The sequence below is a fragment of the Drosophila miranda genome, chromosome 2 (genome assembly GCF_003369915.1).
Source record: "Drosophila miranda strain MSH22 chromosome 2, D.miranda_PacBio2.1, whole genome shotgun sequence".
In the NCBI taxonomy this organism is placed as follows: domain Eukaryota; kingdom Metazoa; phylum Arthropoda; class Insecta; order Diptera; family Drosophilidae; genus Drosophila; species Drosophila miranda.
The window spans coordinates 9,915,340-9,940,724 of NC_046675.1; the positions used below are offsets into that span (position 1 = coordinate 9,915,340).

At 39.8% G+C, this 25,385-nt stretch overlaps 1 protein-coding gene across 3 annotated transcripts in view; it reads left to right on the plus strand.

Moving 5' to 3' along the window:
* Positions 1-25,385, plus strand: part of LOC108155886 (ETS-like protein pointed) — a 69,853-nt gene that overhangs the window by 22,254 nt on the left and 22,214 nt on the right. The window contains exons 1-4 of one of the 3 annotated variants that reach the window (XM_017287026.2): positions 6,543-6,597; positions 19,717-19,833; positions 20,492-20,695; positions 21,659-21,946. In XM_017287026.2, coding sequence (XP_017142515.1) covers positions 6,558-6,597; positions 19,717-19,833; positions 20,492-20,695; positions 21,659-21,946 — 649 coding nt within the window. In that variant the 5' untranslated portion in view covers positions 6,543-6,557. Of the gene's footprint in view, positions 1-6,542; positions 6,598-18,818; positions 19,630-19,716; positions 19,834-20,491; positions 20,696-21,658; positions 21,947-25,385 lie in introns of those variants that run through there. The other 2 variants (XM_017287024.2, XM_017287023.2) reach the window with 2 other exon arrangements.

Here is a 25,385-nt window from a genome sequence, read left to right on the forward strand (position 1 = left end):
CTATGATCGACAAGGGGAACGGCAGTAGAGTCCTGTTTCTCTTCGCTGTGTATCTCTCTATTAAAAATAGTCTAATGATCAATGGGTGCTCCCCCCTACCCACCACTCTATGCAAATGGGGGGAGGAGCAAGGGTGGCAGGGGGTCTTCCAGCCAGTTTTTTGTGGCAGCCTCAATGATCATCATCATCATTGTGGGTCCTAGGGCGAAGCAGGCGACCAGGTGCTATGCTCCATATAGTAGGAAGTGCCACGAAAGTGCAGATTAAAGAGGGTCTCCAAGAAGGAGCACAAGAGAGACGAAAGAAGAGAGGGAGAGAGAGGAGAAATCCATTCAGAGATTGCCACAGCGTGGGCTTATTATTCCACCAAACAAATTGCATCTTCATTTTCCAGCTGAAAGAAAACCAAAGTCAAATAAGTTATCAATCGGAACCCTGCCTCCTGCTCTTTCTTCGTAAATCTTTACACAATTTATAATGTGGAGAATTAAGTTAGGGCCATATCGACATGTGTGGCGCCACAGGTCTTGGCATCTTATTTAAAAAACAATTAATATTTTTGGTCCCCTTTTACGGATTTTTTAATTCAATTTTTATCTGCGGGAAGGCTAATAGTGCCTTCCGTCACACATTTCGAGAGCCCTATTCGAAATTCAGTTATCAATTAATGGCCGAAAACGAAACTGGAAACCGGCTAAAACAAAATGTTTTTACAGCTTGAGATACATTTAATTTGAATGCATTAAGTATCTTTTAATTTATGCCAAAACAAACCTCTACAGAAATGGTTTAAAGATACTTAAAGGCAGCACTCCATTCAGATTTTATTTGATTTTCTTGTGGCGAGACTCTCTTTTGGGGTTTTTAGTGGCTTCGATTTGTCGTCTATTTATTTGCCCCTGGAGTGTGTGAAAGCTATAAAAGGGTTCAAGATGGGTAGAACACAGCGTTGAAGAGGGCATAAGGATACAGAAATAAAGCTAGAGATCTGTACTAAGTAGATAACATATCTTTTGCTTTAGGAAGATGTTTATAATTTAGTTTATTTGGAATGAGTATTGGTACTCTTTTCAGTCTATGGAGTGAAGGAATGATTTCATTTCTAGAACAGAAAGCAGCAAAGTTCCTTGATGCCTTTCGCTTATGGGAACGAATATACGAATCAGCGGAATCAGTGGAATATTCAGGAAACCAAGGTACTCCTTGCCACATTCATTGAAAAATCTAAAGATATTGAAGATTTTTTAAATATCTAGTACAAAGGATACATCTAAAAGGTATTCTATCTATTCCTATACAAGATTAATCTACAATATCCATCTATCAACCTTTTCTTAATCGAATTAAAGCTGTTCTGATCTTCAGGGAACAATAATTCGGGGAGACTCGAAAACAGAGAACCACGAATCATTTCTGAGTCGAAGCCAACAGATTCCTTATTCCATATTATTCCGTAGACCACATTTAGCGATCATTCCTTCCATTTGAGATACAACAAATGGAAGTAGAACTTGTGCTCCACTTTGGAGCAGATCTACAGATCTCCACGAGACTCCATTCCGCTCTCTCCCGCTCTGGCTCTTGGAATTAATAATTATTGCTAATTGATGTTGATGAAAAATGAATTCATGAATGTGTTTTTTGTTGCTGTTTTGCTGTCGACTGGATGTTCTATCAATTAAACCACACACAACCAGTTGTGGGCCGTTATGTGAATGAATGAGTGAACGAATCAATGAATGAATGAATATATAACCATATGAATAAGCCAACTTTTGGCAGAGGAAGGAAGTTGTGCCTGAAGATAAGACAAGAGTCTTTCTATAATATATGATTTTTTTTTTTGCGCCCCTCGCGAGAGATAGAGAGATGCGTCATTCAAAGAAAAACAAATTTCATTCATGATTTGAGGCTACGGCCAGAGATAGGAGACGGTTTCGCGAGTGTGTTGTGTATATTCATAGATACAGATACAATATCTATCTAGTATATAGAGTCTATAATCTATCTGCATGGCAGTCAGCAGTCAGCAGGCTGTTGGCTGTTGGCAGGCACACAAACAAACAAAAGATACGTACACACATGGATACGATAGACGATGGAGAAGCATATTTAATTTGAGGCACAAACTAGCAATGATTAGGAACATCCGGTTTACTAACCGAAAAAAATACACACAGCAGCTTCAGCAGCAGCAGCAGCCACCGAACGAATCAACGATGGAACGACAGAACGAGAGAATCTCCAACCCAAGAGATCCACAGGCCACCACAGGCACTACTAGCATCAGCATCGGCATCATCGTCATCAGAATGGAATACTCTCTTGTAAGATGTAGAGCATTACAATCATGTAAAGAAGTTTGTAATGGAAGGGAGAGTGTTTTCCTTTGGGATGCTGTAAAGTGTGTCTCCAGATGGATGTATCTTTAGTTTATCCTTATCAATGGTTTCATACATAATGATTTTTCTATCATATAAAATGGCTTGTGGGCCAAACGAGCCTGGGTATCTTTCCATATATGTACCTTTCTTGTAGGTCGCATCTATACTTTAACAAGTACATATTTCATTCGAAATTTTAATCGGACTGGAATGACTCGTTCGTTGAATATCTTTTAATGTTCCTTGTGTATCTTTTATCGTTCATTCAGTATATTTTATCGTTCTACGAGTATACTTTGGTTATCTTTGTATTTTTTAGTATCTTTTATCATTTTTTGAGTATATGTTAACACCCTTTATCATTCTTTGAGTATATTTTAGTATCTTTGATTATTCTTTGACTATTTTGTAGTATTTTTTATCATTCTTTGAGTATATTTAGTATCTTCGATCATTCTTTGAGTATATTTTAGTATCTTTGGTCATTCTTTGACTATATTGTATTATCTTTTATCATTTTTTGACAATATTTTAGTATCTTTAATCATTCTTTGAGTATAGTTAGTATCTTTGATCATTCTTTGACTATATTTTAGTATCTTTTATCTTTTCTTGAGCATTTTTAGTATCTTTTATCATTTTGCACTATATTTTAGTATCTTTTATCTTTCCTTATGTAAATTTTAGTCTCTTTAATAATTTTTTGGGTATATTTTAGTATGTCGTATCTTTCCTTGAGTATATTTTAGTATGTCTTATCTTCTCTTGAGTATATTTTAGAGTCTTTTATCTTTCCTTCAGTATATTGACGTAATTTTGTATTTTTTTTGTTTATTTGAGATTTTTTGTAGTATTTTGTAGTATATTTGATCTCTTTTTGAGTATCTTTTAGTTTTGTTTTCGTATCTATTAATATATTTTCGTATCGTCTGGATTTCCCACCGTATCTTGTAGTTTTTTAGTCGTTTTTTAAGTAACTTTTATCGTGCCTAGTTTTCTCTTAGTATCTTTTATCGTTTTTTGGAATATTTTAGTATCTATTAGTGTATTTCCATCTTCGGCTCGTCCCACCAGTAGTCTGTTTCTTTCCCATTGAACAGTAGCCACCAGCCAACCAACATCAGACGACAACAACAGCAGAACGACACTTCTCTCTCTCTCCCGTTGAAAACATTCAACTTGTGATTCGTTCTTATGTCTACGATCGTCATCATCATCATGCTGCTGGGATGCTTCTGGATATTTGAGTGTGGGATGGGGGATGGGGTGCCCCTGCTGTTCGGCCGATGGGTAGCGGTAGCGCCAGTCCCCAAGCCTCTCTTCTTCGGGCCTCAGTGCTCTGTTCTCAGTTCAGTTCTTGGACATAAAGGCCCGATAATAATGATGTTGTTCTTGTTCTTTTGGTGCTTCTGCTGTTGCCGTTGCTGCTGTGAAATCCTCTGTTTGGAGTTTGAATTGTGTGTAATTTGTTTGCTTCTCGGCTACCGCGCTCCGCGGCTACTGTATTCTTCAGCCCCAGTCGCCAGCCTCCAACTTGAGCTTCGGTTCAGATACGATCCAATCCCGAGTGCCTGGCTTCTGCCTGAGCATCTCCACACGATCACTGGATCCATCTTTGAGACGGAGATGGAGATGGAGAGAGAGAGAGAGGGAGAGGGCACTCCTCTTTTCTACTCTTTGTTTGTTGTAAGCCGCGCGACATCGTCTTGTGCTCTGGCCTTCTGGTCAGTCTTTGAGATCCGATCAGCACCAGAATCGTACTCGTGTTTATCTCTCGCTGGAACTTCCTTTTGGGGGGAATTTTCTTTTCGTTACGCCTAATTATCGATATTCATATGGGTTTATTCGATTAAATGGAAATTGACTTCTTTCAAAGTGGGCTAAAACGAAAGAGATTGTTGGCGTTTTTTTTTCATGGATCTTAATTTAATAAAAAGTCTTCTTTGAGATAATTGAAAGTTGATTGAAATTGCTTGGAAGATTGTTTCTGGAGTAATTCTTATGGGAATCATTAGATCTTGAAGTTTGGCGTAGAGCTGGCTCTAAAGTATGGTTTGAGGTATCTATGGTAGGTTTATAGATAGGCAGGGGACGTTTAAAGACCTTATGGAATGGCAAAACTAAAGAAAAGTGTGTCTTAAAAGTCTAAGAAGCTGTCCTGAGTGGAGATTCATGGTCTTGAAGGGCTGCTCAATGTTTCCGATCTTAAGTATCTTTTTTGAGAGTTACAAATCTTTGGAATAGGTTTAAAATATTGTTCAAAAGTCTTTTCTTATACATTTTCGATTAGATAGGTAGTCATAAAAGTATCTTAGGTGTCATCGAACCATCATCGAACTAGAAATCATTTCGAGAATCATTTTTATCAAAAGATCGAAACGGAAGTTCGTTTCTCTTTCCATTTTGATCTCAATTTTAGATTAGAACTTTAACCGTTTTCATCTGTATCTTTTACTCCAAAGGTGTGTATCTTTTACATCCCATTTGTGTATCTTTTACATCCAATTTGTATATCTTTTACACCCAATGTACCTTTATTTTTTACTCCCAGCATCTGTATCTTTAGCTATCACTTTATGTTGTGCATGTGTATCTTTTTGCCAAAAATTTGCTTAAAAATCGCTCTTGAGAATATATTCGATCATAGATCAAACTTTATTTCCGATTCTCAGCAAACCTTTACCGTTATCCGTCTTCCGTTTGGGATTGGCATTTGTGAGTTGAATGATCTTTCGCATCGATCCCCTGGGCCATTTCCCATTGATATCCCGAGTATGGATATCATTCGTGAGCCTGACTTATGCATAATTTCTGTGTATGAATTGATAATGTAAATATTGTGTTAAATATTAAACCGAACTTCCCATAGCAATTAAAAGGCAATTAATGACGAGATCGCTTGTGGGTCTCAGGCCGGCCCCTCATATGATTATAATCGAAGCAGAGAGGCACACAAACAGAGAACGAACTAGTTTTTGGCTTCTGCCAGATCGAGTTTTGAGCTGGAGATGGAGTCTGCTTTGGAGTTCCAGTTCCCATTCATTGATTACACAAACAAATTGATAATTAATAACTTTAGATACATCGATCGAGAGGGGAAACCCGTTTGGCCCGGAAACATATCCTGTGTCCATTAACTGTTTTCTTGCTGCTTGACAAACTTCCGCAAATGGGGGGAAAAAAACCATGCAGCAGCTTCCTTTTGCCGCTGCACTCTGCGGATGCTGCAAATAGGTTGGACCTGTGACTGTGCCCCACCGAATCCGAAGCACTTGGGGCCTGGCTGCCTGCCTGCTGGCTGCAGTTTTCTAAGCTGATTTGAATGTCAGATATAGATATATATATTGTTGTATGCTGTCTATGTTGGCCAGGCAGCAACTTTCGCATTTCATTTGGCACGAGAGCGGGATCGGCATCGGGATCGGGATCCCTCCTGAGCCACCAGCCACCAGCCACCACATCATTCACTTGACTTCATTCGACTTGGACTCCACTCTGCTGCTGTTGCTGCTGCGAAATATCTGGCCAGTTGATCAGCAGGCAGCATCCCAGCCCCACCAACTCCCAGCTACAACTACAACTACAGCACAGTCTTTAGATACAACTACAACTCCTGCTTCAGATACAACTACAGCTACAGATTCAGACCCCAATCCTCCAACTCCTTTGCTTGCAACTTGCCAGCCTCCTAAAACCAAAAAGAAAAAGTTGCATGCGTCTATTTTCTGCAGTTTGTTGGGGGGAATACTCTTCATCCACGAGGTGGACTGATTTTTTAGACAGGTTGGAGAGGCCTTTGAAAGGATATATGAGTGGAGGTCTAAGGATTATAATCCAAGTTTACTTTTAGAGATTTATGTGGAAAATTTTAGGTTTTTCTAATATAAAAAAATGTTTCCATAAGCGAAAGGACACATTAGTTTCGAGGACCATAAAGAGGGATTTTTCCCCTCGAGCGTTTCGGGAAATATTGAAATGGTATTTTAAAGATATTCCTAGAAATTTGCATATTTCCATTAGTTTAGAAGTCATTTCATTCCCTAAAGCACTGTCTCAGTGTTTCAAATGATGCCCATGACTCTTTCCTGTAAAGAGCATTCAATATTCGTTGTATTCTGCAAGTGCTGAGGAAATTTGTTGCGTTTGTTTTTAGTTTTTTCTCACATTGACCGGATGAGCAGCTGCTGGGGAGATCTGTGGAACTGGGGATCAGGTGAGGATGAATATAATAACATAAACCCCAATATCAACAACGGGCAGTGGCAGTGGCAGCGGCAGCGATCGATGAAACCAGTTTTCCATTGAGAAAACGGCGAATACGAATACTCGTACAGGCAGCCACTGGGGGCCACTACATGAATTAATCACTTCGTTTGTAGTGGACCGAATGGGGCAGAGACCCACAGATCGGAGCTGAAGCAGCAGGCGGCGGGTGGCTGAATGGATCGATGGATCGACGGGATGGGTGTGCGGATGTGTGCAAGTTTTCCAGATCAACTCTCATGGATGGATACCGTACGAGTATGGGTGTTTTTATGAATGAAATGATCGACAGCTGAATTGCAAAATCGTTAAACAACGAAACAAATCTCAACGACAGCCAGCACCAGTGGCAGATCCAACAGGTCGTCTCTCCCATCACCCATCACCCAGCTCCCATCTCTCATCCATGATGATGATCATCCGATGGCCGATGGAAATCTAATTTCTCTTAATTATATTGCCAGCTCTTGGCTAGATCTTGTAGACTTAATGAGTGCTTGATTAAAAATATGTCTGTTCATTCGTTGGGTTGCTCAATGGCCCAAAGATTTATGGGATATTTTCTATATGTATATACTTATGTGATATTTCCTTCAGGTTTTTGGCAAAGATCATGATGGGAGTTCATCCATTGGGCAGGCAATTAATCAATCAATCAATCTGTCAGTCAACCAGTCATTGAATTCTATATTACACTTGTTCATCCATCGATTGACTCGTTGTTTCTGATAATTCGATTAGCGTTTGGAGGACGTGATTTGGTAATGATTGAAAGGGGAATGGAAAAGCGTGTTCTTTGAAGGGTTAAAGAAAAGAAAGGCCGACGAGAGATGGAAGGAGTCTCTTCTGGGCTAAGTCACACTGGAAAAGAGAGCCAAAGTAATCCAGAAAGAGTATTACTGGGAGAGAGCAGGCGCTGGAGAGGGCGACAGAGAGGTAGAGCCCTCTCTTGGAGGCTTCCTTTGGCTGGACTTCATTGCTAAGTCACACTGGGAGAGAGCTGGGGATTTCGTTTGCTTAAATCTGATCCGATTTCAATCAGATTTGGTGGTCTGGTAGTTAAGATTATTCTTTGTTTCTGTGATTTGTTTGCGAATCCCAAGAAATACTAAATCATGATTAATTTCCATATAACACCTTTTTCTCTTTATTCTTTCCAACCTCTTTATACCTTCAAATTCCTTAATCATATCATATTTTAAGTGATCTTTAGTTCATCGAATCCCACTTCACAGAGAACTAAACTTTACGATCGTTTCAGATCTACAGTCACTTCGGTCGGGGTCGGTCGGTCATTTCCTTTCATAAAGCGGCTCGGCCTTTCGTTTGAGGATAGTTTATGGATATACATAGATTATATCGAGGGGATATTTATAGAATCACAATCTGAACATGAACGCTGATTGCACTTCAAACAGCGTTGCCAAAGTGTCTGTTTGATATCAGACATTCGTACGGCATACGGCAGCCTTCCGTTGTACCGAGTGCCACTTTATTCACACCTTTCATGAATGTATCTCTGCGTCTCTATAAAGATATAGAGATAGGTGTGGGGGGAGGGGGAACGCACACAAAACAAGTGCAATGGCAACAAACATTGGTTCTTTGATCTATAGAATGCCCATCTACCACATGCCACATGCCACACACCCCCCCCTCCCCCCCCCGTGGATACAACTCATAATTTGTGAAACAGATCTCCAGAGATCTCAGATCTAGAAAGCAGGAAGAACATACCATATATGAATTTAGATAGGAGGGGATTGGGAACCATCATAAACATTGATTTTTGTGTGATATTATTTCCACTAAATTCACTCATTGTTTTTCCTTTATTTTGTCGTTTGATGTTTTGTTTCGTACCAAAAAACATTGAATAAACAGAATTTATTCCAACGAAAAAAATATAGTACACATATTAATCGGGGGATCTATACACTATATTTTTTAGCATTATATTTTTGTTGTTTGTTTGTAAACATTTCGACAAAGTTCCGTTCTGAAGTTGCATGGAAATGCCGCTCTGTCTGTTTCTGTCGGTGTCTCATCTAATTTGTATCGCTGTATCTGTTGGAACCGTTTGTATCTCTGCAAATGTATCTGTATCTGTGTCGGTCTCTCTGTTTGTGTTCTTTAATGTTTCGGTGGGCCTTGTTTTTCTTGCTTGAAACAAAATAGCCATAAAAAATTTAAAAAACATCGACGTTTTTTTAATGTTTGATGCATGCAAAGCACAATAGAGGGATATATTGTCTTCGTGCGGCATATTGTTGGTTGTGACGGTAAAGAGAAGCTGAAGATTAAGAGATGAGTCGACCTATGGTATAAGAACTTTTAGATCTCGTATAGCCTAAGAGTTGGAGTATATAAAATTGGTTTAAATAGAATATTATCGCTCCGATCAAAAAAATGTAGCATAGGTTATCTACCAATTTATTCAAAATCATTCAAATCGAATAAATATTACAGCATATATAGTGTAAAGTAAGAAGGTTCTACAATCTTTCAGACATGAAGATGATACCTGGTATAACTATTGCGATAACTATTATCTACTTATGCACCAAAAATCATGAAAATCGTATGAATATTATTCCGAAAAAATGCTGTGTTGTGTACAATCTCAGAGATATTCCTCTGATAATTGGTAGAGCTATGTCGATAACTATTACCCACCTATTCACCAAAAATTACTAAAAACGGAAATGTATTACAAGCTGTTAAGAGAAATCTATGATACCATATAATCTGTGACATATCAAGATGATATTTGGTAAAACTATTTCGATAAGTGCTACCTAGTTGTGTACCAAAAATCATCTAAATCGTTTACAGTTTACAACCAATATCCATCTAAAACCTGTTTAAGAGGTATTCTTTGGTCATACCATTCGGTTCTTCGATTGCGTTTCCTTGTGGCATATTAAAAATGAATTTATTTGCTTTTTCGCCCCGAAGGCAATTTACCGAGCGGTTGGGGGAGAGTGTCCGAGAAAATATCTGGGACAGAGAGACGATTGATCTCAGTTCCGTTTTGGCATTGTCTTGACATCACCTTCTAACTCTTTCACACACTCTCTTACGGCTCCTCTCTCTCTCTCTGTCAGTCTCTCTCTCTCTCCTTTTCCATGTGAGAGTTTTCGTTTGATCATCAATTTTATGAGGCAGCAGCATTGTTGTTGGGGGATTTCCACCGATTGACTTTTCGGGCGGCCTCTGTCTATATAAATTTTGGTATTCTTCCCCCGTTGATCGTTTGCTAAATAAACATTTTTACTGAATCCATGGATCGTTGTTTCTGTTTTTTTTTTGTTCGGTTGTTTTTGTTTTTTTGTGGGGAAACAGCAAACCGTTTCTCACTTTTTTTTGGTGGCATATATTTTTTTTGTTTCGTATTTTTCTGGAAATTTTTCAAGTTCTTGGAACTTACATTTTACATAAAAGAAGCTTCCAAAAATTCGTAGAATATTTGAGAAATTCAGAAATATTATCAGCACAAAAATATTACATATCGTATGAACCCTTTTGGTCTTGACTTTTGGTTTCCGAATCTCCACTTCGTTGATTCAATTTAGTCGCCGCACACGCATATGAGTATGAACTATGAATGCTCTGAATAAATCATTGTGAATAAATGCAATTAGACAGAGAGTCTCTGTGTGTGTCTGTGGTCCCTCCCACCATCCAATTTAGAGAACAATTAAAAGATTAAAGAGGGAATCAACGAACGAAAGAATGAATCTTCTGCGCATGCGTACAGCTCTCTGTTCCCCAAAGGGAATTGTGAATCGACAAAGATTTTTGTCACTAATTGAATGAAATGAAAATTGAAATTAAAAGAAAAAAACCAAATTAAAGGCAAAAAAGACAGACAAGAACAGAGAACCACTCGGGGACACACAGCAGACAAGCCCTAGCCATTGATGGCAGCAATAGTTTTCCTAGAATTTGACTTTATCTACAAGTATTCCAAGAGTCTAAGGAATGCAAAAACTATATATACTCGTACCATATATTTATAGGTTGGTCAAGCAGTCTAGACAGCGGGCTGCCTTTGTTATCAGACGGTTCTTCATTACGAGGTCTACCTGTCCACTCAACCGACCGACCTGGTGATGACTCAAGGGCCATTCCCCATATCCAGATCCCAATTGCAGGTCGGGTCCCCCTTCGAAAATCAGCGACTGGCTGGAGTTATTGAAGGGGGAGACAAGATCTCTCTTTGGGGAATATTTTAATGCCAAAAAGCACAGAAAACGAACCAAAAAGAAGGCAGAGACGAAGGCAAACGAAATCCCCAAAAAGGAGAGCGAAATTTTTGGTTGATTTTTCCCACGCCAGAGACGCCAAGAAAAAAGGAGAGAAGTCCTTGATCTAAAGATCTATAGAGGGGTATAGAGAGTGGTAAAAAGATCACTAAAGATGGGTATAGAGAGGGGGTTAAAAGACCACTAAAGAGGGGGTTAAGGAGGGGCCACAACGACCACTCAAGAGGCGTATAGAGCGGCCATCAAAGGCCGTCTACAAGTCGCTTATGACCCATCCTGGGGGCAGGGTATTTAGTACCAAAACATCTTTAAATGATCCTTTTTGTTGGGCACAAAACTTTGGGAGGATCATTAGCAGGTAAAAGCTGCTCCAGCAGGACTCTCCAGAACTCCCATTGTCCTCCTCTACAAGTGTCCGTGTGTCTCTGTCTGTGTCAGTGTTTGGGTATCTGTGTAATTTGAGTCTTTTCTTCCAAAGCATCCAATATTGGAATCTGTCAAAATAACAAAAAACAGAACAAACTACAACACAATTCAAGTTCAAGTGCGTGGGAATATTATTTTCTGCGAATTTCGTGTGTCCTTCATTGAATCGAGGACTGTGGGGATTGGAGATCAAAATATTGTAGAAAGAGTGGGGCTATGTGGTGATTGTATTAAAGGGAAACGTTTTTACAGAATGAAAAATTCTATGATCTTACAATTTTTCTATCTTTATTCCTACAGTCTTATAAAAGACCGCCTCTCCCTCTGTGTATCTCTCTCTCTCACAGGGTAGCTGAGCTTACTCTTTCGCACTCTGTATCTCTTTCTCTCTCTCTTACGGAGTAGCTTAGCAGTAAATTAAAGCATTTCTGACATATTTTCGTGTGAATTTCAGATGTAATAAGGCGATTTATGTTATGATTTTGTTTGATCTTTAAAAACTTCTCTAAGAGAATGTATCTAAACTAATAAAAGTATCTTCCTTGAATGTAGACAGCCGATAAATCGTTTTATACTTACAAAATATCACATAAAATCTCAAAAGATGATTCTTTTTATTAAAATTCCTGGCATATTTATTCATTCCCTGCATTTATGGGAATGCAATCCCTACCTCTCTCAAGACCCTCAGCCTTAATTCCCCCCATAATTCCATAAGTAATCCCTTAAATATAAGCACTTTTATGATCCCATTTGATCTTCATTCATCAATACCGTACCGTACCGACACTCCATTCAATCGCATACATCATCCACCACTTTTACGAGTATAATTTGCTAAATAAATATTCCCATAATTATGGAACACACCTGAGGTGCAACACTTTTCATGTCCGATGTCGATGGGAGGATGATGGCAGGCAGGAGATGGGATGGATGGAGGGAGGACTTGGCAGTGCTCCCTACCTACGTCAGAAATTGGGCAATTAATTTACTTTTCCTCAGAGAAATAGAGAGAAAGACAGAGAGAGAGGGAGAGAGAGAGAGGGAGAGAGAGAGAGGGAGAGAAAGGGACAGTCACACATCAAATTGGGTTCGATCGTTTTGCACCCTGTTGCAGCAAACAGCAGCAGCAGCCGCATCTAGTGGGGCGAAGAGACCTGAGACCTGTGCACCTTCCACTGCTGCCACTGCCACTGCCACTGCATCTCGAATCTCAGCTGCAGCATGCAACGCACTCACACACATACACACACACACACACAGTTTAAGTGTTGAGTGTGTAATTTTATATTTCCGGTGTAGTATCGTAAGTTCTTTTTTTTCGTACGACAACTCCTCGGCAACGGCTGGAGGAGGCGCGGGGAGTAGTCGCGGGAGTCGTGTGGCCAGGGTCGCTTCGTCGCATCTTTTGGATGCCACTGCCACTGCCTTTTCCCCTTCTTTTACACTTGCTTCTCTCTCGTAACCCCCTTCCTCTCTCTTTATCTTTCTCTCTCTCTGTCTTTATCTTTCTCCTGCTCTCTACTTTTGCTGGTTCAGCTGCAAAATGTGCAACACGAAGAGAACCTCTTCGATTGAGGGGTATTTGTAGAGCAAATGGGTGTACCCATGGCAAATATCTTTTGGTAGAAGATATACCTTAAGAGATATAGAGCTCTGCTTGGGTATGCTCATGTATAAAGATATGCTCTATATACCTACCAAAAATCATCTCTTTTTTTCAAGAAAAAACTCTCAAAAAATCGTATGCGAACGAAATGTATGGGCGCTACGTGACTTACTATTTCTATTGTCTTTCGTTTTACATTTTAAGACTTAACTCCACTTATTCCATCAATAAATACCCCAATTATGGGGTATCCTTTAGTCTTGAACCAAAACCCTGATCTTTTGCCTTGTTTCCTCTTCATTTTCTTTCAGTTTCTTGTCTTTTTTTTTACATTTCTCGAACGACGTCGTCGACAAACACACAACTCACACAATTCCTGCAATTATTTTTATATCGAAAACTCCCCTCATCACCCAGCCCAGACCCCAGACCCCATGCCTCATACTCCATGCCCCATGTGCCCCAACCAACTCCCGGGGATAGCCTCCTGTCATGCATACATATTTATTTATACTCGAATGTGTATTTTGTCGTAATTTGGCTGAACATTATTTGATTTATTTGCTTTCAATATAATTTCCAGTTCCAGTCGTCAATCCGTCTGTCTTTTCTGTCTCTTTTTTTTAAACATTTTTTATCCAGAATTTTAGAGTTTCTGCTTCTTTCTTTGCGCTTTTTTTATAGTTGATATTACGAAAATAAATATCTAGACAAGTTTGTATATGGGTGTTCCTGGAAATGTCATCAATGCACAAGGAAATCGAAGGCTAATCTAAGGGAAATTTGGATTTTCAAATACTCTACAATTTATAGAAATCGTCAGCAAGGAATATATGTATATAGAAATGTTTGTGTAGATTTAGGAGAAAGTAAAAGAAGAATATTATTTTAAATTTTAAGAAATTTTAATGGAATTTTAAGGAGAATTTCGCAAAAATTTGTAATGCAGTATTATATAGAATTTGATTTTTGAAGAATTTTAGTTCAATTTTAAAGATTATTTAAATTTAAAAAACAGGTTTTAATTTAATTTTAAAAGAGTTTTTGAGGAAATTTTGAAACAAAAATAAAGTCCATTTTTTACAGAATTTTAGATGCATTTTTTTTTTATATATTTAAAGAAAATTGGAGACGATTTTTAGTGGAAATAATTGGAAAAGCTTAGGAGATTTTCAGGACAATTTCAGGGAAAATTTAAACAGTATTTTAGTATGAAATTGATGAGAGTTTTGGTATGATCAGAATATGGGAATTGTAGAGGACATTTTTGAAGGGTATTTAAAAGTCTACTTCCATTTCCCTCTAGCAATACCAGTATTCGTTTCTCTTCTTTTTTTCAACTAAGTTGACAACCTTTTCCAAGAACTTGTCATGACATTTTTCTCCTGTTTGAAATGGTGCGAGTATTTATTTAAAATCCACTGATGACGCGCCCTTTTTTTATTGACTTAATTTACATTTTATGCAGCGTTTATATCAAAGAATCTAACAACTAAATACGTATAGATGTCTGGCTATCGGTTTGAAAACTCCAATCAAATTAGTTGCCTTGTCTGGCCCCAAGGCGTGGCAGGAATTGTTTTGTAGATGAACGCATGTCAAAGGACATTCGAGAGAGGAGGCAGGCTAGAAGTACAGCTATTGATTGCACTATATATTTTGCACATAATTACCCCAGACCCCAGACATCATCTCTGATTGTATCTTGTATCTGCGTAACCCACAATGCAACGCCCAGGGAGTGCTTCCCCGTCTTCCATCTCTCTCCGAAGTTGGAGACTGGTGGCTCTGAAGTTGGTAATGAAATATCTAACGACCGGAAGTCAATGGCAAATACTTTTGCTCCCTGCTCCCTGTTGCTGGCTTTGTGGCAGAGAGTTTTCCACAGAGTTAGCTGCTGTTTGCCTTTTGGCTATTTGCTAATTTTCCCTCCTTTGCAGCACGTTGACAGCAGAAAACACTCTACCTGTCTCCACCTTTGAAAATGGTGTTTGATTCGATTTCACAATCAGTTTTCTTCGATTCGTTCCGGCTATCACGGTTATCAGAACACAACAGGAAACGGAAATAAGACTTTTATTGTACAACACATGCCATTACACTCCACTCGAAACCCGTTTATGAATGAATTTTTGAGCCAAAAAAAGAAATGGGCTTTTATTCGCACACAGAACCTTTGCCGACGTCCGGATACCTGAGAATAGAACTTCTGGCCATAGATAACACTTATCAGAAAGGCCCTGGCCTGATAAGAGCCCCGCACCACAATCAGTTTTCAGTTCCAACCTGCACTAATAAATTTGCGCGTGTTCTTCAACACAACGCGAAGCTATGCTATGCGGGGAATTCTTGGAATTGCGATAAAGGTCCCATAGAGAAAAAGAGCGTGCTCTATATAGAATATTACTCACTTTAGTGCCGTATGATTATTGGCATAAATCTAGAAAGAGGTCTGCTAATCATATGGCAATCCCTTTGTGCGAAGGCGTAGGCGAGAGATCTACAGTCCAGCAACATCTGTGGGAAGAGATTCCTTCTCGCACAAAAAGTGGTCTACGTGACTTTTGTGGCGTATGCAAAGCGAGTGACTGTTTAACTGGTCCATTGATAAGGATATTTGAACTATTAGGATTAGAAAAAGGTCAAATCAAAACCGGCATAGCCTTCGTTGTTCATAGAGCGCTTCAATTGGGGGATTTCCCCTATTTATGCTTTGGAAAGATGATGGAAAAACACGGAAGTTAAATATGCTGAGTACTGTTCCAGGAACTAGGGAAGATCAGGGCGAGCTATTTATCCTAAATGAGGGTATCGATAATTACTAGAAAAGAAAATTAGATAGAATATAATAATGGAAATAAGGGGAAACAGAAACAAAATGATTCCTGTTTGGGAGACAACGATAATGCTAATCGATTACGATTATTAAGACTTAGAATCGTTTATATAAATTAGCATCGATCTCCAGAAAGGTTTAAACCTTAACCAAGTGTAACTTGGATTTTAAAATTGCATAATAGAGATGATTAAATGTTAAATAAAGAACCAATCCTCCACATGCAACCCCCACTCACGGGATCCAGCCAAGAAATCTCAGTCAGAAGCCCAGCCCACCGTGACCATCCATCTCTTCCAGTAAGAGGACAGACAGGCTGAGGGACGGACACAGCATGATTGACCCATTTAAAGATCTCTGACTGCAAAAAAAAAACCAACCAACTATCGTAAAGAAGATCATCTGATGAGGAGTGAACAATGAACACCTCATATGATTACGAGTACTCTCTTGTACCAACCGCAGCGTTTCTTCAGTCGAACGGGAGGAGGATCCTCTCCTGCCTTTCTGGGCATTAGCACCCCAAGTGGCCCTCACTCTGTGGGCCATGTGTGTGGCCCATGGCTAGGGTCTGGGTACCGTGTTCTCTCATAATGAATTTTGAACACGCACAGACGTTTTGTAATTTCGAGCTGTAAGTACGCCTGCATTTTGAAGTGCTCGAAGACGAAGACGTCTACGACTACAAGTCATACTCGTAATAATTGTGATAGTACTTTTTATAGTACATGCACATACCCTACACAATGTACAGCGGAGAGGCCACCTTGGTATCTCCACTTCTACACAGTCGTACTTTTCGTTCAGGTAATATCTCAAAGATAAAAGTTGTACTTGGTAAAGCTGGGAAGGGTTTCATTCCACCTCTCCTCCCTGCATTTGTCGCCAATTATGCGGTTTTGTGATAATGACCAAATGATCTCTCTCTTCGTCTCTCTCTCTGTCTCGTCCGTCTGTCCCGCCGTCGCCTCACGTAATTTCAATTCATTCATAGATGTTCGTTTTGTTTCGTTTTGGCCTTTCGTTTCGTTTTCCATTCATAAATATACCTGGTACTCGTACACCGTACGAGAACGATCCGTACCGCATACCTCGTACCTGGTGTAGTCATCATAATAGCTTTATCTGATGTCTACACTGGAAAAAGTTAGATAAATTTATACTTTGAAATCATTTAAAAAGTGTAGACGTCGGGGGTTAAACGAAATTGACCTGCGGATGTGAATAAGTTTTTCTCAGTGTAACTCTCCAGCTGCTGCTGCTTCTTCCTCTATTCTTACTTCTTTTCTTTATGCACGCACACATGGATATGGCGCATACTTGTGTAATTGAAGCGAGGCGGCGGCTCGGCCCCCGCTTATCCACACGCTCCGGCTCGGCCACTCTTCCACTCCAACTCCAGCTCCACCTCCCGCACCCACCCGGGCTATCCATCGGCCTCTCGCCATCCCACTCGCTCTACCTTTATCGCCTTGCATTTCAATGTTCGATACATCGAACGGAAGCAGCGGAAGCAGCCGACGTCGACGTTGAAAGCGATCATTGTTGTTGCTGGTGCCGGAGTTTGCTGCCTATTCCCCTCCTGATTCTGCCTGCTGCTGCTGCTTCTACTTCTTCTGCCAGCGTATCGGTGTCTTTTTCTTATCTTCGTTGCTGTTGTTGTTTTTGGAGTTTTTGACGCAACGAAAACCGAAGCCGCCCGAGGCTCTACCTCTGCCGGTGTCGCTGCTGCTGCCTGCTGTCTCTGCTGCTGCTACTTCCTCTGCCTGCTGCTGCTGCTGCCGCCTTGGACTGCCTTCTTCTTTCTCTCCTTCTGGTGTCTTCCAATTTTTTGTTGTTTTCTTTGTTGTTTTTGTTCTTGTCAATTTGTCTAGAGTTTTTGTACAAAAGAAGCGAATGCGCGTGCGAGGCAACATGAGAAATTCATTCATAAATTGCTTGTCTGTTGATCATGTGTTGTTGTTAGAGGGAGAACGAGACTACCAGTGTGTGTTCGAGGGAGAAAGGGAGAGTAGAGTACGAGTATATGACGTGAGAGAGTGTGGGGTGGGGCGGGGGAAACCTGAGTAGATTTGCCATATGTATGTGGGGTGACGAGGAGTGGGGGAGCAATCTGGTTAAAAAATTAAGGAACAAGATATGGACAAGAAGAACATGGAATAAGAGCAGAAAAGAAGAGGAAGAAGGTAAAGCAAGAGAAAAGAAGGCATGTCAAGTTTGAAAGAAAAAATAGGAAAAGAGGACGAATAAATATGCGAAGAATGAAAGGCAAGTGCTTCCTTACCTTTCTTCGACTTTCTTCAGTGATTCCTCCTCTACACTCGATGCAATTCCTTTTCGCATGTGCGTTTTCTCCCTTTTCCTTTTTTTTTTTGCTGCCCCGCACCTGTTACACGCAGGGCATGCCAATGGTGAGGGTGTTTCTGCCAGGGGTCCCATCGTCACCTGTTGCCTCAGCGACTGGAATCCCATTACCAAAAATACAGCAACAACAAAAAAACACTGCTTGCCTTTGGCGCTGCTGCTTGTATTTGTATTTGTGTTTGCTTTTAGTTTTTTGCTTTGTTTTTTTAGTGTGTGTTTTTTTCTAGCTGCCTTCTACCTCTTCTCTCTCCCTCCCTCTTCCGCTCTTGTTGTTTTACGAGATGTTGCCTTTGTTGTTGCTGTTGCTGTTGCTGTTGCTGTTGCTGCTGCTGCTGTCCCGATGATGGCCGTTTCCGTTCCAAACACACACGCTCTCTCTCTCGCTCCCTCTCTCTCTCTCTTTGTGGTTACGCTCTGCATTCGTTTCGTTTCGTTTTATGAATGAATTCCATTCGTTTCGCCTGTCCCCGCCGCCTGAGATTTATGAGCGGAGAGAGAAACATTTCAGTTCCACTTGTTGCTTGAGCTCTCTTTGCGTGCGCTCTCTCCAGCTGGCTCTCTCGCTCTGTCGCCTGCTATCTCTGTCCCCCTCTGACGCTGGTTCCATTCTGGCGTCGCTAGGGATATGCAGCGACGGACGCGATCGTTTCGTTTCAGTTTCACAAATCCAGCCAAATCCGAAAGATACAACAGAGACCCAGAGATACACAGAATTACAAAATTATACTACATTTTTGTGTTTTTGTGTTCTTGCTGTGCGCCAAATAAATTTCCATAAATCTCTAGAACTCTGAAAATGTATCCGTATCTGTGTCTGTGCTCTTGAGTGTACTTGTGTCTCGCGTATCTGTGTGTTCAGTGTTCAAACAAGCTACGAAAAATCTATTAGCTATAGTTATTTGTTGACAGTGTACTAATGTGTCTGTGATATACATGCAATTAACGTTTTAATTGCAATTAAGACTGGAGATACATTTGTATCCGACAGATACACCCCCTAGAGGCGTGAACGGGGTGACGACTTTCACTGACATTTCGGGGTCAAATGTGCGCGCGCCTTGATTGTGGCACACCACACCAATCAATTAGAATCAATTGAAGAACTCTCTCTCGATCTCAGTCTCGTATCTCAAAGATACCCCACCCTTGTGTCCCACGGAATTGTTTTGACATTTGACACCCACAGCGGCAACAAATCGTTGAGCAGTCAAGAAGTCAACTCGAGAATCAGTTACCGCCTGATTATGACCAATGAGTGGATCGATTGGAGCGACAGTCGCATGCTGCCCCCTTTGAGATCTGCCCACTACAACCATCATCACCATCATCATCAGACCCTCCTTCAGAATTGCAACAACAACAGCAGCAACAACAACAACAACAACAACAACAATAGCTACCATAGCTTCTCGAGCAAATTCCATCTTAAAGCCCATAAACTCCAGCAGCTGTCCACCAATCACAGCCGACTGAAAGGTTCATCTACCACTCTCTCTCGCCCTTTCTATCTGTCAATCCTCCAACGGTAATCTAATCAATGTAACTCATTTCTGTATCTTTCAGATGTGCCCACTGCCTTGCCACCCCTCACGCCGGGCACCAATCGCAAGGTCAACGAGGTGCTCAAGGCCAGCTTTGCCTCCTGGGAGAAGGAGGTGCAAAAGTACAACATAACCAAAGGTGAGATACATGTATGGTAAATATACCCTAGAAAGAAGAGTGCTTTGAAGTATCGATCAGATACTTTATGGACGTTCATACGTGATAAATATACCACGAATCTATCAGATATTCTAAAGAATAGTTGACCTTAAGTCTATACTGGGATCTATCAAAAGTTCTTCAACTGTCCTTTGAAACCCCCCAAATATCCTGAAGAATAGAACCCCCAAGCTATCCCTTATCTAAGCATTCTAAGTCAATAAGAAATCATAGTTCTATGATATGACCCCATACAGAAGGGGTCTCCTAAGATATCTAGATATGTATTGATGATTTTGAACTCCTAGATATTCCATTTGCTTCCAAGAAGGTGTTCTAAGAAGCTCTCAAAGAAGAGTACTTACCCCAAAAGCGATCTCGTACCCCAAAAAAATATGTAGATATTCCGATGCGCTATCAAAATGATAGAATTAGAATATTAATAGAATATTCCCACAGCTATTGCTGTGCACAATTGCTCGTACTCCCACGCTCCCTAATTAAGCGACGAGCCCCAGAGAAACCCAGAACCCCAGAGCCGGGAGGCATTAGAAAACAATTAATTTCCATTTGAATTTACATTTCTATTACTACTTATTTTCATATATGAATGTATTTTTATTTCCATTTCCCATAGATCCCCGTGAGTGGACGGAGGAGCATGTCATCTATTGGCTGAATTGGGCCAAGAACGAGTTCTCGCTGGTCTCCATGAACCTCGATCCCTTCTACAAGATGACGGGTCGTGCCATGGTCGAGTTGGGAAAGGAGAAATTCTTGGCCATCACGCCGCCCTTCACCGGCGACATACTGTGGGAGCATTTGGACATCCTACAGAAAGGTAAGCCGGGTAGCCAATACGTGAGGGGAATGTTAGTGGTCCACTGGCGCCAGCAGATACAAATATACGAATTTATGTACCTGTCCCTAGAGCGAAAGGAGAGCCAAAAGACACTCAAAAACGGATGTCTGTCTAACAAAGTCAAGGGGTTGGACATTGGGGTGGGTGCTACAGTGGAAATTCGACAAGAGGACTAGCACTCTTGAGCCATGCACAAAAGTTTCCATTTAGTTCTTAAGACACAAAATATGGCAGTTTTTTTTCCGCAGTTATTGGGGAAGGCACCATTAAAGAATTACTAAGTATTTATAACAAGTCTTCTGATAAATCGGGGAAGAGTTGCACTTTGCTGAGCGATAGTTATAGTAATCTTCTTTGTGCCTGTTTATCCCTGGTCTATCCCCGGTTCTATGTGCGTGTCCATCTCTAGATACAATCGACGGAACCTTGGAACATTCTCAGATACCCAAGAGAGCTTTACCTCGTGTTCGCGTTCTCGTTTCGTGCTAATCCAGGGCCCATTTCTCAGTGATGTCTCTGTCCTAAAAGAGCGTTCACTGTACGCCTTAAATGGGGTTTGAGGGGCTTCAACTGCTTGTCTGTTGGACCTGTTGAGCTATCCCCCAACCACCCTTCACCCTCCTTCATGCTCCTGCTGCCGTTTCCTGTCCGGCGCTGTCTGAAATTCGATTTCTCTTCGGGGTCCGTCCCCAGGTCGGAAGTCGAATCAAGTGGCACAGAAAAATCATAGAAGGGGGAGCAAGCTAGCGAAAAAAAGGAGCGAAAAAATGAACAAAATTTGTATACAAATAATAATATAATTTATTGAGTTTAAAAAGCTCTTAGTGTTCGGGTCAACCTGATTAGTGTGCTCAGATTTTTAGGTATTTTTATGCTAATAACTCAATTTATTTACCAAACGACCTCTTTCGGGGACAAACCCCATTTTCAAACATTTCACAGATTGCGAGAAGCCAAATGAGGATATTGTGCACGGCAACTCCTTTGAGTCGTCGGCCACTACTGCCTCGGTCTGTGGATCGGACCATCAGGTAGCCCCCAATTACCCCACGTCGAACACGGGAGCAGAGGGAACATCCAACTCCCAAACGGCGGGGGTCTCCAGTAATAATACTAGCAATAATACCAACAACAATAACAACAACAACCGCCTGTCGTCCATGGATTATGGTACGGGAACGGGGAACAGTGATAAAAGCAGCTTCCATCCAGCATCCTCCCAGCACAATGGTAAGTGGATTGTATCCATATATTTATCCTGTACTTAGCCAGGGATATATCATTAGAAAACCCAATCAAAAGTGGACGAAAAAGGATTCAAGAAACTCTTTTTAAAATCTCAACCATTTCAAGTCTCAAAGGATGCTACTGCCGATACTTCTAATGCGATATTGAAGATATTTTAGACTACTAAATATTCGTGTCATGAAACAAGTTGTATGTTATAGGGTTTTTTTTTCTTAGAAGAATAATCTTCGCTTAAGTTTTGAGTAAAAAATGAAGAATTTCAATCATTTTTAGAAGAATTTTCAACAGGTTTGTGCTATAATTAATTGTTTGAATTGTTAAGAAATTATAGAATTAACACAGAAAATATTTTACAAATCATCAAAGAATTTAAAATATTTTTCACTTGTGGCATGGACGAATTTTAGTATGCAATTCTTTGAAAAATCATACTTGCTACACTAAATGACATTCCATAGATTCTTGCTAATAAATATCGCATTTAATCATTGAGTTTTGCTCCCTGATAGAGATGACTTCGTCTATTCGTATGAAAAATACCGATTTTACCTTAGATTACTCTTAAAAATGATATATAAATTATTCTGTTTCTATAGAAAACATTTATTATGATTGAATCATCAAACTTCGGGTTTTAACAAGTGAAAGATTCAAGTTTTAGCTATGAAAATCTCAACAATCGATCAGAAGATATCGTGTTCCCTAAAAATATAGATAAAGATTCAATCCTTAATCTTTTCCTTGGGTCCCAAAACAACTATCAAACATAGATACTTGAGTATGTGTTGCATTTTTAGATACAAATCCATGAGATACGAAATGCTACAGCTGACACGTATACTCAAGAGTATTTCTCTTAATCATTCACCATTTCTAATCAAATTTATTGGCAAGTAAATCTTGTGCATTCACTGGAATTACACTCTAATCGATATCCTACGATGAACGACATCCGCCAATCGATGGATCGCATCAGATCGAATCTGAATCTGAAGAATCATTAAGCGATCATCAGCTTTTGTTTATGGCACATCCTCTCGGGTGTAGTCGATTTGCGGTCAAATGATGAACGATACGAGCCATTTTGGCCATTATTCGGATCAGTATTTGGCATGTGTTTAGTGTGCATCCGGCCCCTGGAACTAAATTCAAGAGCAAATCCATAACTAAATTCAAAATGAGAGCCAATTTAAACAATTCATTTGCACACACTCGTACGTCTCGAATCGATGGCAACAGCAGATACTAGTATCTATCTTATGGATGCATCTACAGGCAGTGTAGAGTGTGTATGTTTTTGACTTTTTGTTTAACATTCCATTCCCCTGTGATTTGTATTTTTAATTTATTTATGTGAAATTGAAACGGAAATTAAATTTTAAAACAAATAGCAAAATCCGTCTGTCTGTCGCTGTCGCTGGAGCCTGGCGCCAGCGTAGGCCGCGTAGAGAGTCGCCGCAGAGACTCCGCTCTGGGGGCTGCAGCATATCTAAATATCCATTTAAATTGTTTACATATTAGGCACGGGAAAAAGATAGACGCCAGTGGCACAGCTTGAGATTGAGATACATTTATTTAATGCGTGTGGCTGTACAAATTGGAACAGAGGGGCATCAGGCAGCATCATCAAGCCCCCATTGTATACAGGTCATCGGTGGCAGTGTCAAGATGATGTAGTATGCGATACAAAATGTTGAATGATTAATCAACTTTGCCCCACAGCATGCACTCGTCTGCAGTCTGCAGCAGTCTCCTGCCTCCGATCCGATGAAAGTTAACAGCCAAAGCCCACTCCTCACATTATAATAAATTAATTGAATTTATGGTCTTTGACACATTATGACCATAAATGTTCAAAACATTTACATATCGAGACCCAGCGGCAGACCCGAACGTGTGCGCGGCTAATGAAACAATCAAATCATTTGGCCAGATCAAATAACATTAAAAATTATAGAGAAAAACTCTCTAGATAAGCTTATACCCTGCCCCTGAAGATGTTTATGGGTCTTTAACGAAAACGTAGTTCCTTTTATCTGTTCAAAAGTTTTCCTCAAGTTTTTGCTGGCGCCTATATGGAATTTATGGGTGGTACTTCCAATCAATCGGAAGTAGTATTTCCGCATTACATTGTTAAACCAAGTAATCCTTATTTCATTAAAGTGTTTCCGTAATTTAAAATATTTTTCAAATGCATGATAGCACACCTACTCAAGACTTGAGATTCACTCGAATCTTACTTATGAGTTGAGACTGTTTTGAGTGTTTGATAACACATCGATAACAATCATTTTATAATAGTAAGTTCCAGGAACAATATCTCTTCACTTCAAATTATGAACATTTATAGGGGTGCAAAAAATTTTGCAAACATTTTTTATGCATTTATTAACAGAAAGGGGAAACAAGTTTTACAAATTCCAAATGTTCTAAAAATGGTAACTTCGTCATGCATTAAAATTTTAATATAATTTATTTTAGGCAATCTTAGAAGGTTCTAATAGGATATATCAATATAGATATGTTCTGTAAAATATTTTATGGTAATAATATAATTTGGTAACCCCGAAATTCACTAATAATTCGTATCTTTTGCATTTTAAGGTATTAAAAAACTATTTAAAAATGAAAGCTAAATTAAAACTTAACTTCTAAGAGGTAGTGTATATATTTTCAAGAACAGTTTTGCTTAGGACAAACATTTTGGTGACCCCGACGAGTAATATAAATCATTAGGAAATCGATCTTTTGGTTTCCATATTTTAGAAAAATAAAACAGAAACCTTTTCGGTATCTCTAAGTTCCAAAATAACAAAAAAAAAAAAAAAAAAAATGTTCTACGCCATATTTCTGGGAACCCCAAATCTCCATTAATATTAAAAATCTTTGCAAAGGAAAGTAGATTCCTACACTGATTATTCAGTAACTAAACATGGAGCTCTGAAGTCTTCTTTTAGGGCCTAACAGAAATAGACATCCTCCAGTCTTAAGGTATCTTTAAGTGAGAGTATCTCAGATAAAATTCCACAGCTTTGCATGCACTTCCCCATGATCATTTCAGGGGTTGTGCGCTTCTGAGTTCTTCAATTTGATTCAATCATTTGTATATGTAGTTCTCGGATCTCGGTTTCGCTGTTAATGTTGTAGAACTAGCCCCTGTTGTCATCATCGTTGTTATTATTATTTCAATTTTCTGGATAAACCACTCCGTGGGGGCCCCCTCTCGCTCTGTGTGTTGGCCCGCATCTACAGAAATTATGCGGTAGCCCCTACCCTACCCTCACGTGTAGGCTTTTCTTAATTCGTTTCGATTGTCTTTTTGTCAGTCATTAATTTGCTGCATTTGCATATTATTGATGATCATATCCCTTGAACGGTCTGTGTGAAAAATTGATTGACCCCCGACAGTGGATACACGAGT